Genomic DNA, 18,240 nt, shown 5'->3' with positions numbered 1-18,240 from the left:
TCTCCACATTCCTCACACGATCATACATGGTTTTACCACACATACACCTCATGGATCTCATTTCAACAGCATTCAATCTACTTTCATCCTATCTTTGCCAGTTCCATACCTCCATTCCATACATCAGGCTAGGTACCAGCACTCCATTATGGACTGCTTACTTCGCTTCTTTGGACATTTTTTCGTTAGCGCTAACTGCGTTCAGTCCTCCATTAATGGAGTTACCTAGTGAAAACCCTATCAAACTCCATTGTATAGTACAAAGCACACAAACAGACAGACGCCGATAGTGACTTAGTTTTATACTATGTAGAGATTAACCAAGTATCGTTGGGTTATTACTCATTTGGGCAATCGGTTCTTGAAGTGATCTATTTCATTATGAATTTATCCACGTTGAATGAATTGAACCTCACAATTGCTTAAAAGGTGTGAAATGGTAACACGAATATAGCTAAAAGGAAAATGAAAGAAAGTTTAAAAAGGCACAATGGTCCAAGTTCCTTTAGTTTAACCAAATGGTGTTTAAAAAAATGTTACAATAATGATTCTACTATCCTACATAATATTTTAAGACAATTTTATGTACATTTTACTTTCGCTTAACATTTTGTAAGGAATTTTATTTCTGAACATTAATTATCAAAATCGTTCGATTCCTAGTTGCAACCGTTATCTTTTTATGTTCTGTGTCTAGTTATGTTTCATGTTTCGCTTAGATTCATCAATGACGGGTATAACCTTCAAAATAAGTTAAAATAAAAAGTGATTCCTGAGTAAAAATTATGTGCGTTAAAAATTTAAATTATGTTAGACCATATTGGATGGTATATACTACAGTGTACTAACTGACTATTTGACTTAGTTCTCTAGTGATTTAAGAGAAAATTATATACTATTTTTATTTTAATAAACTAATAAAGTACTTACTAGTACAGCAAAAATATTATTATTAGTTTTACTAGAAATATATATATTTTTTTTATTTCATATTTGAAAAAAATATTTTTTTACATAGATGAGGGAATTCTAGTTCAATTATATATTATGTAAGTACAGGGTGCGCCAGAGAAACTTACTTATTTGAAAAAATTCCCGACCGTTGAGTTGGGCAGGTAGAGGGGCGGGAGGGGGCGCATCTGGAGGGGGACGTCCCCAAGTTTGTTTCCCATTTTCGTCAGTTGCCATTATGCTGTGGTCTAGAGAGCAGCGGGCCTTCGCCGTAGAGAACTTCTTTTGTAACGGTCGCTCAGTAGTTGCTACGCAACGTGCCTTTCGCGCTCGCTTCGAATGATTTTTCATGGATTTGACTCCATGTGATTTTTTTATGGGGTTATTTGAAATCCCTTGTTTATGTCGATCGACCACGGACCATAGATCACCTGAAGAACAACATTCGCGATGCTATTGCCAATATTCCGATTGATATGCTGAGAAGAGTGGACGAGAACTTCAAAAAACGATTTAACCAGTGTATGCGCGATTAGGGTCGCCATTTAAAAGATGTAATTTTTAAGACAGTATGAAAAAAACTTGGTACATTGCATTTTCAAATAAAAAAAGAATTACAACAGTAACTACAGTGCTTTTGTTTTTATTGAACTTTCAAATAAGTGAGTTTTTCTGGCGCACCCTGTATTAAAGTAAATAAATTATTAAGAAACCACACAAGATTTAAACAATATTACTTCTAGATGTAAGTAGTGAACGTATTTTGGATTTAAGGTGAAATTCCTGAATATTTTCGGTATTTTTTAAATTTAATGGAAGGTAATTAAAATAAATTATGCCTAGATAAAGATAGGTATTTTGAATGAACTTAGTGTTAAATTTTGGGATTTTAATAGTTTTCTGGTATCTTGCTGATGTATTGAATTGCAAGTTATGAGTATTTGACTGTATTTCTTTGTAAATTTGAAGTATTGAATATTTTTGATACATTTTGTCTACTGTAGGTACTTTGAAAATTGAAAAAAGGATTTCGGTAGAAATCTTTGAACTACTTGAAGTGGGTTCAAAATGTTATTATATGTTCCTCCCCAACCAATAATACCATATTGTAATATAGATTGAACAATCGCATACACTCTTTTTAGGTTTTCTAGTCTAAGAATATTTCTCAGTCTTATAAATATATAAATACATTTCCTTATCCCTTTGACGAGTTCACAAATATGTGTTTTCCATTTAAAATGTTGATCTATATATACACCAAGATATTTGATTTTGGATGTTGGACTAAGGATAGGACAAGTTTGATTGCAGTTAGTTCTGCTACATTTGCGTTGGTGTATTATAATGTTTAACTGTCTTTTAAGATGTCTTCTTTAAAAACTAGTATTTACCTTATTTTTTTTGTGTTATTTTAAAACTTTTGCATATTTCATGATTTAGTTTCTTGATTTGCATCTCTACAGTTACTCTTTTAAAATAACTTAAATTTATATTTGATATTGTATCTCCACAACCATAGAAATGAGATAAAAATACTTATAATACCCACACTCAGGCTTCGCCTTCGTGGGATTTTTTTTTTAATTATGAACATTTATTTCAATATTTTTTATACATTTTTCAATATTTTATGTAACCATGTATGTATAGAAAAAAAAATCAATAATAAATAAAAAAAATAAAAAAAACTCTTGTTCTGATTTAAATTTATTGATTGAAAATGGGATAAATTTTGTTTTTTCTGTGTTTAAGGAGAGAAGATTTTTATTGAACCAATTGCACATCATTTCAGAGTGGAAGATACTCTCAGTATCGCCCTGGTGTAAGACCACCATTCAGAATTGAAACGTTGCTTGAAATGGCTTTAGCCGTGTTTGGTGACCAGATCTGAATAGCCAGGTACTTCCCCACCTTCCTCTTCCCCATCTCCCTCCCCTCCCCAATACCCTCAGCCTCACATCATACCCCAATTGGGGATGCCATAGTCTCACTGGCTCCAGACGGGAGCAGTTGGGACTCTTGTGCGGTAATACTGTAAAAAAAAAAAAAAATCATTGTATAGGTTATATATGTTCTTATTTGTTTGATGTTAATACCATCATACGGGAATAAATTTCTCTAGTTAAGGGTATTAAAAAAAATTCTATTAAATAATATGTAACCATGTTACATTGTATATTTTATGATGCATTTTCATTTGAGTTTATTTCTTGGCTATTTTATATTTAATTGTCAGTTTTACGACCTTATGATTTATTGATTTTGGAGGGTGACAGATTTCGCTATAAGTTCAAAGCGTTTTATAGAACTCGTATTGTTCGCCATACAATCCCATACATACCTGTCACACCTAAAATATGATATTTATACGCGTGGCGAAGATATGCGCTGTGATCTGCTAGCCAGGGCTATATTTGAAAATTATACGATTTGTTAAGGGGCCAGAACAATTAACGGAGCGCCGTAATTACGCTACTGTCATTTGTCAAAGTGACAGATCCCATTTAAAGTAATAATTTTCGGCTGCATTTCCCTATTGATCTGACAAAAATATGTGCGCATAATAAAGCGTAATGTGTCTGAGGATTAAAAAAAATGTTATGAAACAATATTTCATAACTATAGAAATAGACTGAATTATTAGGAAATTAATTCAATACAGGCAACTCAGAGATGGGCGGAAGGGGGAAAGGCGGGCCGTTTCCGTTGGTACTCTTGTTACGGTTTTGCAGGACACCGAATCAGTAATGACATTCACGGGTGTAATTTCGAAGTAGCCTGCAGTGATGAGGCGTACTATGTAACGATTGGAAAGAATATTTTCCCTGATGGATACGGACGCAAATAAAACATTTTTGCAAATCTCCAACCTTTTGGGCGTTCGAGTTTTACGAGAGAGAAACGTAATGGGGTCATAAGCCGCGTGTCGGTACTTTTAGATTCTCAAAGTTATCACGGCCATGTCAGTGTTGTTCCTGGTGGAATTTAATTTTTTGCCTTCCTCTACCTCAGGGGAGTTATTACCTAAAATTCTGGGCGGAATCACGAATAATCCGGATGGCCGGAACCTGGACTAATTCGGCTGGGAAATCAACACGGAAGCCATCTCGCAGCCTACCGTTCCCCAAGGGCGCTGTGGTCCGCTTGGAGGCGGCCAACATCACATCGGCACATACGGAGACTTTCCATCATCATCAGCTTTCTACGGACCTCACCGATGGAGCTCGTCAACGCCAGCATTTTCCACATTCCTTTGCCAGGCCTACGATTATCATAGCTAGATAGATTAACACAATGCTGGATCTCGGGTGAGTCGATTCAATCAAATTATGAAATATGCAATTTTAACTATAATTTCTTGGGATCAATTTAAACTATTTTTCATTTTAAACCTGTTCCCTGACTCCTCTACACGGTGCCCTTAATGATAATCAGAACAGTGCCCTCCTCCTGAGAATGGAGTTAATTATTTTGCCCGATTAAAAATTGGGTTTTGGCGCACTAATTATAGGAAAGTTTGTCAGATGATTCGTCACCTTATAAAATCGCCGTAACAAAAAGATTAATTATGAGATGCTAATTCTCTACAGTTATGGTGTCAAATCACCAGAGATTTGCAAAATGGGTACCCAAAACCATTTGAAATGCAAAATGGAAATGGGTCAAAACTTTTCCATTTGAAAATGCAAAATGGTTTTTAGAAAAGCATTTCAAATGCAAAATGCAAAATACCTATTTTCAAAATGCAAAATGGTTTCAAAGGTCAAACAATTAAAATAATTATAGAATTTTTAAACCATTTTGTCATTTAATAATGGACATCAATGTAGAGCAAACATATTACATGATGGTAAATCCAAAAACACCACGACTACAGATTATGAAACCACAAAAAATTTGCGCGGGACTAATGTTGCCAACGTAACGACATAGAAATTGCTATCAAACATTTAATATTACATGGCCCCATGTTCAGTATTTTTTTGTAATGGTATCACTCAATTGCCAGGGCTCCTACCAGGGAGCAACTTGACAAATGTAAATTATCTCTCATAGCGAGGTTGAGGACCGACTGATATTTGGGGCTTATGAAAAAAAGATGAGTGGAGATAGTAGGAAGAATGTTGCAAAAAAGCATTTAAAATGCAAAATGGAAAATACCCATTTTGCATTTCCATTTGAAATGGATTTATTTGATATAAAGCACATCTCTGCAAATCACGCAGTATTTAAGTTGGAAACATATTGCTTTATAATTACATCACAACATCGATCAAGTTATCGATACATTACAAGTATTTCTTGCCGAGACCAATCATCGCTATTTGGTTGATGATAATGATAATACATATTTTATGATATTTCATCATATACCTCCGGCATGCCCAAGATGCTAAACAAAACTTATGCCATATTTTGACTAAAACTACCAACTCACTATCTTCATTTTCTCAACGCATATTTTTACTTGCGACCATCTTAATGTATGATTGAAAGATTCTTCCCAAACTAAATTAAGATCAAGATAGTGTCCTCGCTAAATATATATCAACTTTTATTTTGATATGCGACATCTATTGACTTTTTTATAAGTGTAGGATGAATATTTTTTCATTTTTTAAATAACTTAATCAGTAAAACCTCAAATTGTAATATTTAATCAATGAAGACAGTATTAACTACTCTCAAACGAATATTTGAAACAGAAAAAGATTCAGTCAAAGCTAGGAATTAAACCCAGGACCTCGCCCTTGCCATGCCGGGGCTTTGCTTTTGGTCCTGGGTTCAATTTGTAGATGTGACTGAATCTTTTTCTGATTTTCTGTATTTTCAAAAAGTTTCAATTTTTTTGTTAAAATACTATCTTTAATGCTTCAAAAGAACATTCTGAGGTTTTACTCAATAGGTTATTAAAAAAAGTATAAAAGTAGGTAAGTTTTTAGATTCTCACGGCCAAAAGCATTTTTGTTGTTTGTTTTTGGGGTGTTATGCCGTGTTGCGCTAACTCCTTCTTTAGCCGACGTTTCGGACAGCGTTGCAGTGTCCATCATCAGGGCAGATCCGGTAGATCACATATTACACATCTTCGGATCTACCGGATCTGCCCTGATGATGGACACTGCAACGCTGTCCGAAACGTCGGCTAAAGAAGGAGTTAGCGCAACACGGCATAACACCCCAAAAACAAACAACAAAAAAGTATAAAAGTAGTTTTGCAGTTAGGGGTTACTAATCTACTCCACGTATTTTATTATTTTAATTGCATTTTTTTTAAATTTATTTTAAAATTTGATAGCCATTTATTCATAAGGTTCGCACATTCCGTTTTGAGGGGTGGGTTTAGGTACCGTCGCCCCGGGAACCATTTATTGGACAACCAACACCTCTGCCATAGGTCACTTCAATAGGGGACCCGGGTTCATCCGTGAGGTGTATGGTGCGCCTTTCCAGCAGCTGCGCAACGTGCCAGATCCCTGGATTTGGTAGACCCTTTGACCTCTCCAACTGATCTCTCTTACCCCTTCACCTTCCGCCGTAGCGGGAGGTATTGGTCATTCGTCCGTTAATCCTTCAGAGATTCCTCTAATTCCATTACATACAATTTGTTCTTTTTTCCTGTTCTGATTTAAGTATTAACAGCAGAATAACAGCACGGTTGAATAACATTACAATAACAGCAGAATAACAGCACAAATTAATAACAGCACACCTGAATAATAGAAGAATAACAGCAGAATAACAGAAGAATAACATCAGAATAAGAGCACTATTTAATAACAGGAGTTTCTCTTATTGTCACCATTGATGATGCTCACTCCATGTTTAAATGCAAGTCTAAAAAATATTTCAAAAAACACCTATTTTATATTTAAGTAATTGTATTTTATCAGAACTCCTTATATTATATTGTTATTATCTGAGGTGTTCCTGGCGTTGCTGGGGGTTATCCTTATAATATAGACATATAGCAGTGTGGACTTTTCTGTAGGTATTTTTAATAAGTAATACATTATTTTTATGTATCTCATCAGGTTTAGCCAACGTTAGCAATGTACTTTCTATAAATATAATATGCATATATTATATAGATAAAACTTTCGGAAAAAAAATTCTAAATGATAGTGAAAACCTATCAAAATCCGATGTGAGTTTAGAAAAACTAAGCGCACAAAAAGACAGACGCGAATATCGATTTTATTTTATATTATTTAGTGATAAATTTTTCTCTTTTCAATTGGGACTTAGATTTATTGGTCAGCGATCAAATAATTTCTAACACTGTAAAATATGAATGTTTAAGACTGTTAAATAAATAAAAAACGTTTGCCGAATTTATCAAAGTTCATTTCGAAGGCTTATGTATAACTTCAAGAACTCGAAAAACTATTTCGACTCTCTTTATAAACTCTTCTTTATAAAATACATTTTCATAAAAAGGTGACCACCTCAATATCGTAATACACGGTATCTGGAAACTTATAGTACAATTGGGAAACTGATAAATCTACATCACATTTGCAGTCGGTTTTGTGGAATGACTTTTTATTAACTTGTAAAAGACTCAGATCAATTGCTGGCAGAATGTACTCATTTCATTTTATCCTTTAATAATTTATATGTCAGTGGCTGAATCTATTATAAGATATGGATTAAAAATATGGGGAAATACAACTTAAACCAATCTGAAACAAGTCCAAGTTGTTCAAAACGCTATTATAAAATTATTAGTCGTTCCTAATATTTTCAAACAAAGACATAATACACCGTTGCTGTTTCAGAGTGCCAAAATTTTACCTGTTAAGGCTATTCTATGGAAAAAAATTATAATTCAGCATATATTTACCCCGCAGCATAAATAAAAATTAGAACACAAATACAGTACTAGATTCGGAATGACGGGTTAATAGTTCAGAAATTTAATAATAAATGCGGACAGAGAACGTTTGAATACAACAAACCGAAGATATTTAATTTATTACCTGACACTATCAAACAATCTAAGTCTATGAATAAGGTTAAATATATGGTGAAAAATTGGCTATTGGAAAAAAAAAATTACTTTAATATTTATGAAAAATTGTATGAAAATCTGTAGATATAAGATGTAAATTATAACTTCTAAAATGTATATTTTTATTTTTATTTTTTATTTTTTATTAATATCAATAGCAAAATTTGTACATTATGTAGGTTTAAAGTATAATATAAGTATATTTTTTGTATTTTTTTCACAGTCCTCCTCACTAGGGTTTCCTGTTCTGAGGCGGCCTGTAGTTTTTCTTAAATTTTTGTATTTAGTTTTGAATTGTCTTTACATTGTCTTCATAATGTTTGTAAGTTGATTATTACTTTGATCTCTAAGCCATGTTTTGACTTTTGTTTTAAATATACTCATTTCGTTTATTTTTTTGGTTTCATTTGGTAAAGCATTGAACAATTTTATAGCATGGAATTTATTATTTCTCTGTCCAAAGGATGTGTTCAAACTGGGAGTAATCAGGATATTTTCGCTTTTTGCCCTGGTTGTGTATTTATGTTGGGCAGTGGAGTATTCGGATATGTTTTTTTCAGTTTAAATAAAATATTTTTTGAATATAGTTTCTGTACATTGTAAACATTGAAGTTTTTGAATATTTCTTCTGTCGGAGTTCTAAGCGGAACTTTCAGTATAGTCTTTAATACTCCTTTTTGTGCTATATTGAGCCGCTCTGTGTGAGTGCTCAAGGCAGACCCCCATCCAGTTATTCCGTACTCTATTTGTGATTGACACAAAGCATAGTATACTTTTTTAATATCGTTTATATTGAGGATATTGCAAATGTTTCTAAAGAAGTATATGTACCTGGTTAGTTTTTTTGTAATTACATCTATATGTGAGTTCCAACGGAGATTATCATCAATTTCAATTCCAAGATATTTGATGCTTTTGGAGTGTGCTATAGTGGGACAGAGGCATGATAAGCCTTGATTTTTTTGATAAATTCCTTGGCATGAATGTAATTTGAGATTAAGGTCCTCTGACGGCTGCCCTCTGGCTGTTTTAGAAAATGTCAGATATTTTGTTTTATTGACATTAAGCGTCAGGGAGTTTCTTTTAAGCCAGTTTTGCAGGAGACCAAGTCCGTGTTCAGCTTCTTTGTAGGTATTTATCCAATCTTTTTCTTTAAATAAAATTACTGTGTCATCAGCAAAACTAATGAATATGAAACTAAACTTTAATCACCTGTTGACAAGCCAATTCAATTGGATTAGCAGGACTTGTTTGTTTATATGTATTAACTATTCATTCAATAAAAAATAATAAAATTAAAATAAATTAATATTAAAATTAAAATTAAAGCTTTCTTTCTAGTAAATCCAGTCAGAAGTTTTAAAATCAATTTTTAGGGGGCTTATATCAATGGTTTGGTGTATTTTATAATGTTTAATTATTGAAGACAATATTAGCGATTCCTAAACGAAAATCTGAAACAGAAAAATGAGAAAAAGATACGGTCACATCTAGGACTCGAACCAAGGACACTTGCCTTGCCGGGGCACCGCTCTACCACTGAGCTAATGGGACCCTATCTCCTCCGGTCATATTTAACTGTATCATACTTCGAATAAGAACTATCAACATTGTCTTCATTTTTCTCACCGCACATTTGTATTGGCAACTATCTTTATTTGTGATCACAAGATTCAACCCGAAATAAATGCTATCTAGACAGGGACTTTAGATAAACAAATATATATTTTTTTAATTTTAATGTGCGACATCTATTGAATTTTTTGCAAGTCTAAGATGAATATTTATTTTTCGGAATAACTAAGAGAGTATAACCGCAAATTTTAATATTTAATTATTAAAGACAATGTTAGCGATTCCTTAACGAAAATCTGAAAGATAAAAATCTAGTATAGTAGTATATTTGCAGTACGGAAGATACTTTCAGTGTCCTTCTGGTGAAAGACAACAATTCAGAATCGAAACGTTGCCGTTGTTTGAATTGGCTTTGGCAGTGTTTGGTGACCAGCTCGGAACAGTCAAGTACAGCACCACCTTCATTTATCCCATCTCCTTTCCCTCCCATTTACCTTCCGCCTCGCAACATTTGACGGCCGGCATAGTCCAGTGGTAACGCATTGGACTGCCATTCCGAAGGTCGCGGGTTCGAACCCGGCGTGCGCAAATAAATTTTATTTGATTAATTTGTGTTATTTCACAATTAATTAATTAAAATAATATATAGTATATTTGCGGCACGTTCCAGAGTGGTAGATACTACCAGTATCGCCCTGGTGTAAGACCACCATTCAGAATTGAAACGTTGCTCCAAATGGCTTTAGCCGTGTTTAGTGACTAGATCTGAATAGCTAGGTACTTTCCCACCTTCCTCTTTCCCTTCCCCACTTACCTTCAGCCTCACAACATCCCCCAATTGGGGATGCCATAGTCTCACTGGCTCCAGACGGGAGCAGTTGGGACTATTGTGAGGTATTCACTATAAAAAAAAAAAAAAAAATACGCCAATTGGGGATTCCATAGTCTCACTGGCTCCAGAAGGTTGGGAACAGTTAAAAAGTAGCATAAAAAAATAAAAATATATACCAAGGTTTATAAAAACATATTATTTGTTTTATTTTTATTTTATTTTTAATACCTACAAACTTAAGCATCTTTAATGCAATCATAAACTATTAAAATTTTCATCCACGTCGTACAACGTATCATCCCCGTTGACAAAATCCTTTTGCAAATCCGTTGGAGGTAAAAAATACAACTTTGTAGGAAGCAAGCAAACAATGCTCAAAGCGATAGTCATGTGCCAAATAGAGTGGACAATGTAATAATTAGAATTTGTCTGCAGAAGCGTGAAACAGAGCAATCCAGTAACTACCAAAATGAGTCCAGCAGGTAGAAAAAACAACCAATACTTCTTAACTGGAAATAAAGCTCGGGTCTTTCTACAACGCAGTCCCCACGCAGTGAAAACAATTACTGAAGCAATGACGATGGGAATCAAAAACACAAGCATTGAGAATTTGTCTAACTCAGTGCCGAAAGCAATTATGACCGCGCCAAATATGTGTAAAACTGCCCCGATGCGTTTGTCTAATGATGCCATTGCTACAAGAGTAACCCAAAAAGACAGGAGTCCACAAAAGAAGTCACAGTACTGCAGGACTCCCATTCTGACGATGCAGAGGCCATAGGTGATGTTGTCACTCGCATCACATGCGTGGTAGAATGTGGAGAAAAACATAGTTGACAGGTAGACCAAGGCTTCTGCGTAGTAGGCTCTGCGGATGGCAAAGTAGACGGATGGTATGAAGAGGATGTTGCTGATGGTAAGGCAGAGAATTGCGGTGAGGGTTTCACTGGGAGGCGGCGCGTTGGTACCGTCTGAGCAATCTACGCCTGGAATTGAAAAAATACCGTTAAATTAGTGATTATATGTCCGGAATAACACCATTTCATACCACCATCCTGGTCACCTCGAGTGGTTTGCTACGTTTGATGACTGTCAGAGATGTCCGGAACCAAAGTGTTAGGTTTGTCTAGGTCTTGTGGCGGGCCGGATCGGTAGAGGACAGGAGGAAGCCGCTTTGACCGGCTAGCACTGCAGTGGAAGGGATGGATTCATACGTATCTCACGCCTGGATATTGACCCTCAGTTTCCTTTCTGCCCTCACACCTCCACACAGCATTTCAAAGATGACATACGACTTAAGTGAAATTATTTTTCTCAAAGCCTCCTGTGTAGAGTTAATGTGTAAAAAATACAGAGCTGTATGACGATATATCCTCTCTGCCTACCTCGGCGCAGAAACGGCGTGATGATTGATTGGTTAGTTGGCTTAGGCAATTTCCAAAAAATTAGTCTATTCTACAAATATTCGGTGTCGTAAGATGAGGGTGAAAGATAAATGTAATATTTGGATATCATACAGTTATTATAACTGTGTGTTGTATAATACTCGGTATTACCACTAAATAAAATTAAAAAAACTCACCGGAGTAGCCGCCCAAGCAGATGCATTGGGATAGCAGATATCCATTGAACACAAAGGCGGAACACTCTCCGTATTTCCCGCATGATCCTTGAATGCAGCTGGCCGAGAAAATGGACACATCTACGATGGCATTGCAGGAACCTTCCTCAAAGACTTTTACCAAACTATCTATGGCATTTTTATCATTGACTTTGATCCCCTTATTTATTGGCAATCCAAATTCTGTCATATTGGCATTGATTCTAACCTTTATTTCATCAGTTAATCCACTGGTACAAAACAGTCCAAAAGACACGTACCACGCTCCGGAATCTGGATAAGGTATATGCACCAAATCTTCGAAGGTACTTGCGTCACCAGGACTCAATATTATTGTAGCATTCGTTGAAATACCGTTGAAATCACAAGATCCAGTTTCTTGAGGAATCATTTTTTTCCCTTGAGCAATGCACACGACAATTTTTTTTGAATCTTCCACATTAACGCTTTGGTTCATACTTAACTTCATTGTTAAAGTGCCCCCGATATCGACAACTGGATTAACAATTAATTTTAACGTTTCTACAATTTCTGAATCAATTTGTAAATATGTTGGTTTGGCTGCATTAGAAGTTGACGGTAGATTGTAATCAATTGAAAAATAGCCTGTTTTCTTTTCTCTGACAAGTTCTGTTACCTTAATTTCCTCGATTTTATTAACTTTTAACACATTCTTACATAATTCTAATTGTTCCTCTTCTAGTCTAACATAGCCAGATTTGCTGTACGTTATAGATATATAATGCCATTTATTAGGAAAATGGTTGATGTTAAATTTAAAATCTAATACATCAGACAAATCTATAGTACAGTCAATTATGTTTTTGGCTTTGTCTTGACTCGGTAAGCTTTTTGCTTGAAATCTGAACACGGCCCAATTACAATTTGTGCATTCGGAAACGATTATCAGTTGCAGTTCTTGGTTCATCTCTTGGTGGTCCAGAAAACACTTATACACGTCTCTGGTATCGTTATTGGCATTATTTCTGAGTGTGAATTTCATGGGTTGTCTGCAATCTATTGTAGAAGTGATAGCTTTTTTCGCTCGTATGTCTGTGTATAGAATGGTCCTGCATTGGATGGTGAGACCTGAAAATAATAAATATTTATCATTATTGGTCATATAAAATAAGAAAGAATTAAATACTTTTTGTTCTTGTTAAAAGCATCTTTTAATATATATTTAAAATCATGAAATGTTAACAATATAAGCCAATGATTAATATATAATATTAAATTTCATCTTCTATCTTCATATTATAATCTGTTTTTTTTATTATTTAGATATTCTTCTGTTCTTTATTTTTCATACTCATTCCATAGTACATAATAATATAATGTGTACCCAAATCGCCTTCAAATATCCAACACCTGTAGTGTTTTAAATTAAATTACAAATAAAAATGTACCAACATCGATCCTTGTGGAAAGCCTAAGTTGTTTTTAATTGGCTCTGTTGATGAGTTATATACTACTGATAGTTTAAGAGACAGATTTGAATGAACAAAGTCCATTATTTTTATAATTCTATTGAATTTATTACACTGAAAAGAGAATGTCAGACATGGAAATTGACCGTTCCATTGGTACTCGATTATTGCTATTACGTTTAGGAAGGAGCACACAGCATCCCCAAAGATGACATAGGCCCTGAAGGAATTTTTTTTCTTCAGGGCCTCCTGTATGGAGTTAATATTACAAAAAAGCCATTTCGAGGATAATGGTGGTCTCACACCACGGCGATACTGGGAGTACTTTTCATTCTGCCACTCCCTTATAATATTGTTGTCAGTTTTGAATGAGAGTGGGATTTTACTGTAGAGTTTAGTACGATAGTATAGGCTTTTTTGAATAAATGTTTTGTGTGTAGTTGTTTGCTGGATAATAAATACCTTGCTGTTCAATTGGGTCCAACTTCGGGTTCGTCCAACTCACGAAGGTGGCTCCGTACCACTCTCCGGGCTCGGGTGCGACCAACCGTAGCTCCATCGTGTTGGTGTCCGAGCGCAGAAGCACCGCGTGCTGGGCGCGCCCGCCGAGCACGTGCGCCGGCGTGCTGCCGTTGGTAGGATGCACCGCGGGGAACGAGCGCCCTTTCAAGTGCACCTCCACGTCGCGCACCGGGCATTCTCCTGCTGCAAGTAAGTTACATCATTAATTATTAATATGTTTATTGTTTATTGTTTATTGTTTATTGTTTACTGTTTATTGTTTATTGTTTATTGTTTATTGTTTATTGTTTATTTTTTATTGTTTATTGTTTATTGTTTATTTTTTATTGTTTATTGTTTATTGTTTATTGTTTATTGTTTATTGTTTATTGTTTAATGTTTATTGTTTATTGTTTATTGTTTATTTTTTATTGTTTATTGTTTATTGTTTATTGTTTATTGTTTATTGTTTATTGTTTATTGTTTAATGTTTATTGTTTATTGTTTATTGTTTATTGTTTATTGTTTATTGTTTATTGTTTATTGTTTATTGTTTATTGTTTATTGTTTATTGTTTATTGTTTATTGTTTATTGTTTATTGTTTATTGTTTATTGTTTTTTGTTTATTGTTTATTGTTTATTGTTTATTGTTTATTGTTTATTGTTTATTTTTTATTGTTTATTGTTTATTGTTTATTGTTTAATGTTTATTGTTTATTGTTTATTGTTTATTGTTTATTGTTTATTGTTTAATGTTTATTGTTTATTGTTTATTTTTTATTGTTTATTGTTTATTGTTTATTGTTTATTGTTTAATGTTTATTGTTTATTGTTTATTGTTTATTGTTTATTGTTTATTGTTTATTGTTTATTGTTTATTGTTTATTGTTTATTTTTTATTGTTTATTGTTTATTGTTTATTGTTTATTGTTTATTGTTTATTGTTTATTGTTTATTGTTTATTGTTTATTGTTTATTGTTTATTTACATCGTATCTTTTTTTACGTTAGAATTTTTAACCTCACTAAGACAAGCCTGTGTTGAGGTTAATAATTTTACAAAATAACTCAAAGATTATAATATATTGAGAACAATATAGTTACATAAACGTTTTTACGAATTGGGTAAATATGAATCTAATTCCAACCAATTCATCACAGTATAATGTAGTGTGAACATGTAGGGTGACCATTATATTTACATATATTATATTGAAATTTAATTGCAAAAAATATAATAAAACTATTATTTTTAAAAGGAGAGCTAAAGAAAGAAAAACATATTACATAATAAAAGGAAAAGGATGAAAAATATATGTTACAACATATAATGCCACAATTTAAAAGGACAAAGTTTAAAAAATTGGAAATCCTCGATAGCACAAATAATAAATGTAACATTCTTTTAAAAGTACATTTGACAACTTAATGTGATCTCTAAGGCTATTGAATAGAAGTTAAGCCTGGTACAAATAATGTCTTTGCCCAAATGAGAATTTAGGGTGAATTGCAAAAATGTTAATTCTATGCCTCGATACAAAGGACTGCACCATCAAACCCATGGTTTCAACCACTCCCCCATTTAAAAAAAAATCCCCACTTATTAGAATGAGAACCACACACTGTTCTATTCCTTTCCATCTTTTTAAAATAACTTGCTTGACCCTCCTAGATTTTTCTTTCTTCGCTAAATAGCTATCCTCTCTTATATCAAGCCTTATTAATTGTCTCCTCTCCATCTCAACATCATAATTATGCCCATTTAAATAAAAATTATTATATGTATAATTAAATATTCACCTACTCTTTCTCCAAATGGAAAATGTCCTGTAATATACCTTCAACTTCGGACATTTCTCAACATTGTGATGGCATATGCATGATATGATACGGCCACAGACATAGGAATTAATAGACGAGAAGATAATGGCGAGGGGTAAAATCAACTGTTGAAGAACGAAGGGAGTAAGGCTGACTGTGATTCGTCAATAAATCAATCTGACAGTAAATAGGCATCTCGCATTATAATATCAGCATTTACTTCTTAAAAGTAAAATCTGCTTTAGAATGAATAGACATTTTTACATGGGAGCGCAAATTACTCGCCACGTTATGAACAAATTTGCGAAGTCCAAATTCGGCAAAAAAATTCGGTTGCATTTTCAGAGTCGAATATTTCGTTTAAGTATTTAGTTAAGACACTTTTATAAATGTTCATAATTTACTTCCCAGCAACCAACCAGCTTTGTGTTTCGCGTCCAGACGTTTCTCGATGTGATAGTATATGTTTCTAAAACTGATCTATATTATACGATGTGAATATGCTTAAAATAAAGTAAAATAATGCTTATATATGGAATGTAATACGACAATTGGGTTTATTCTCTTTTTGAAATCTATTTTTACAAGTTTTCATAGTACAAGTCAACATTTTGCCGTGTTATTTCGTAAAATGAACCGATGATGCCTCGACCATAGTTCGCACAAGAATGATGACGTCACGTTTTCAAATTTCACTTGAGGCCATATGCGAGCCCAGCCGGCTCAATGGAACCGGTATGGGGAGTGGGGATAATACGCTTTTAATCACTTAGGGCAGGTCTACTAATATTCATATGTCTATGGATACGGCATGATATGCTACACTAGCGATTTTTGTTTTCTTTCATACATTTTAATGTTTTTTATCTTTTTTTAAATTAATTCTTATTTATACATTAATAAATTAGAGAAATGGATACTAGACTTCGATTTGACCTCTTTTTTAAGTAAACAAATATTAAAGCGGCTGCTATCTCTGTCTTTGATGGCTTAGAAATTAAAAAAAAAGTTATATATTTACCAGTTGTATCCCGCGTTGCTGTGGCTCAGTATGTCTGTGCAGAAAGAGAAACAATAGCGCGTTTTACTTTCACATCCAAGAGATGACGCTGGTTTAAAAAAAAACTTGTTTTTATCTGTCACATGTGACATCTATATAATGTACGTAAAAACACATGCGTATTCGAACGCAACGTTGTGTCAAAATTTCAAAGCAATGGCTGAAGAGCTTGAGGAAATTTAAGATTTTGAACAAACGAACATATACATTTTACATAGATAGATAATTACGCTTTTCCTGTAATCAATAACATTTTGTTTGCTAAGATTTTACTAACTCTGTTATATTTCACCCAATAACCTATCAACGCATCCTGAAAACGACTTTGATTATGTTGGTTGTTTGTAATTATATAGTACAAAGAACCTACTTTTAGGGATAATTTTTGTTTTCAGTATTCAAATATGTGTCAGGAAGCGTCAACGTAAATATGTTACGCTAGCGCCCCTAGCGACCAGAGTTGTTGATACTGCCAATATTTTACTGGAGTTGTACGGATGCTTAATATTAGGGTATCTGGTAAAAACGAAGTTCTTTCTTTAATCCATAATAACCCCTCCTCTCGACTTCTCATAGGGTATAAAGTCTTAAACATACGACAACTCCACCTAAAATTTTCCTACATACATTTCCTGTTCAAATATCAAAACAAAACTCTCTTACAACACAACTGCACCACCAAAACAATAACCAACGGTCACTACAAAGTACCTTCACTACATACCACGTCAGCTCAAAGACAATTTTTGTATTTTGTTCCTAGCTCCTAAAATATTTATCCTTATCCCTGAAAACCTAAAAACCGCGATTAAACCCCATTCCTTTAAAAAACAAATTACGAAATGGATCCTTACACATGGAATACATTACTACTACAATACCCATTCATTCTACACTTTATAAATTTAATCACCTTCAGAGAAAACATAATATATCCTTATTCCCTAACTAAGAGGTATAGTATGTACGTAATTAATAAGTGTTTTTTTATATATGTTTATTCAGTTTTTTTTTTTTATTTGTACATTATTTTCTCTTACTTAGATCCTACAAAACTGATCAATCAGTTTAATTTTAAGAAATCTCTCACTTTTTCTATGTATTAGCTTATAATAATATATTTAATTTAAACTTGATACTTATCTTGATCCAAAATATTAATAGTTTTTATGTTTGACGGAGGTAGAACAATCTAATTTTCGTTTTTATTTTTGAATAACATGTCTCATTTTTAATATCTTCTGGTAATGAGTTAAATAATTCCTATGTGTGATCTATTTACTAATAATATTTCATCTTCTTATAATTCTCTAACTTCTCCATCCTCTTCTTGCAACCCAAACTATCTATACATCACTTATCTTATTTTTCTTTTTTTATATTATAGTAATGTATAGATTCTATGTCCGCAAACTGTAAAATTCACCCGCCATA

The 18,240-nt window shown here is 33.5% G+C and overlaps 1 protein-coding gene across 1 annotated transcript in view; it reads right to left on the bottom strand.

The window, feature by feature from the left end:
- LOC149414506 (uncharacterized) overlaps positions 1 to 15,779 on the bottom strand; it is a 29,774-nt gene extending 13,995 nt beyond the window's left edge. Inside the window, exons 1-3 of the mRNA XM_089644209.1 lie at positions 15,764 to 15,779; positions 13,887 to 14,129; positions 11,082 to 11,359 (exon numbers count right to left, since the gene is read on the bottom strand). Coding sequence (XP_089500335.1) covers positions 11,082 to 11,359; positions 13,887 to 14,129; positions 15,764 to 15,779 — 537 coding nt within the window. The remainder of the gene's footprint in view (positions 1 to 11,081; positions 11,360 to 13,886; positions 14,130 to 15,763) is intronic.
- Between the last annotated feature and the right edge of the window lie 2,461 nt (positions 15,780 to 18,240).

Source organism: Hesperophylax consimilis, chromosome 20 (genome assembly GCF_061612785.1).
Source record: "Hesperophylax consimilis isolate HC1 chromosome 20, BYU_Hcon_1.0, whole genome shotgun sequence".
Taxonomy (NCBI): Eukaryota; Metazoa; Arthropoda; class Insecta; order Trichoptera; family Limnephilidae; genus Hesperophylax; species Hesperophylax consimilis.
This window is presented reverse-complemented; position numbering and strand designations above follow the sequence as displayed.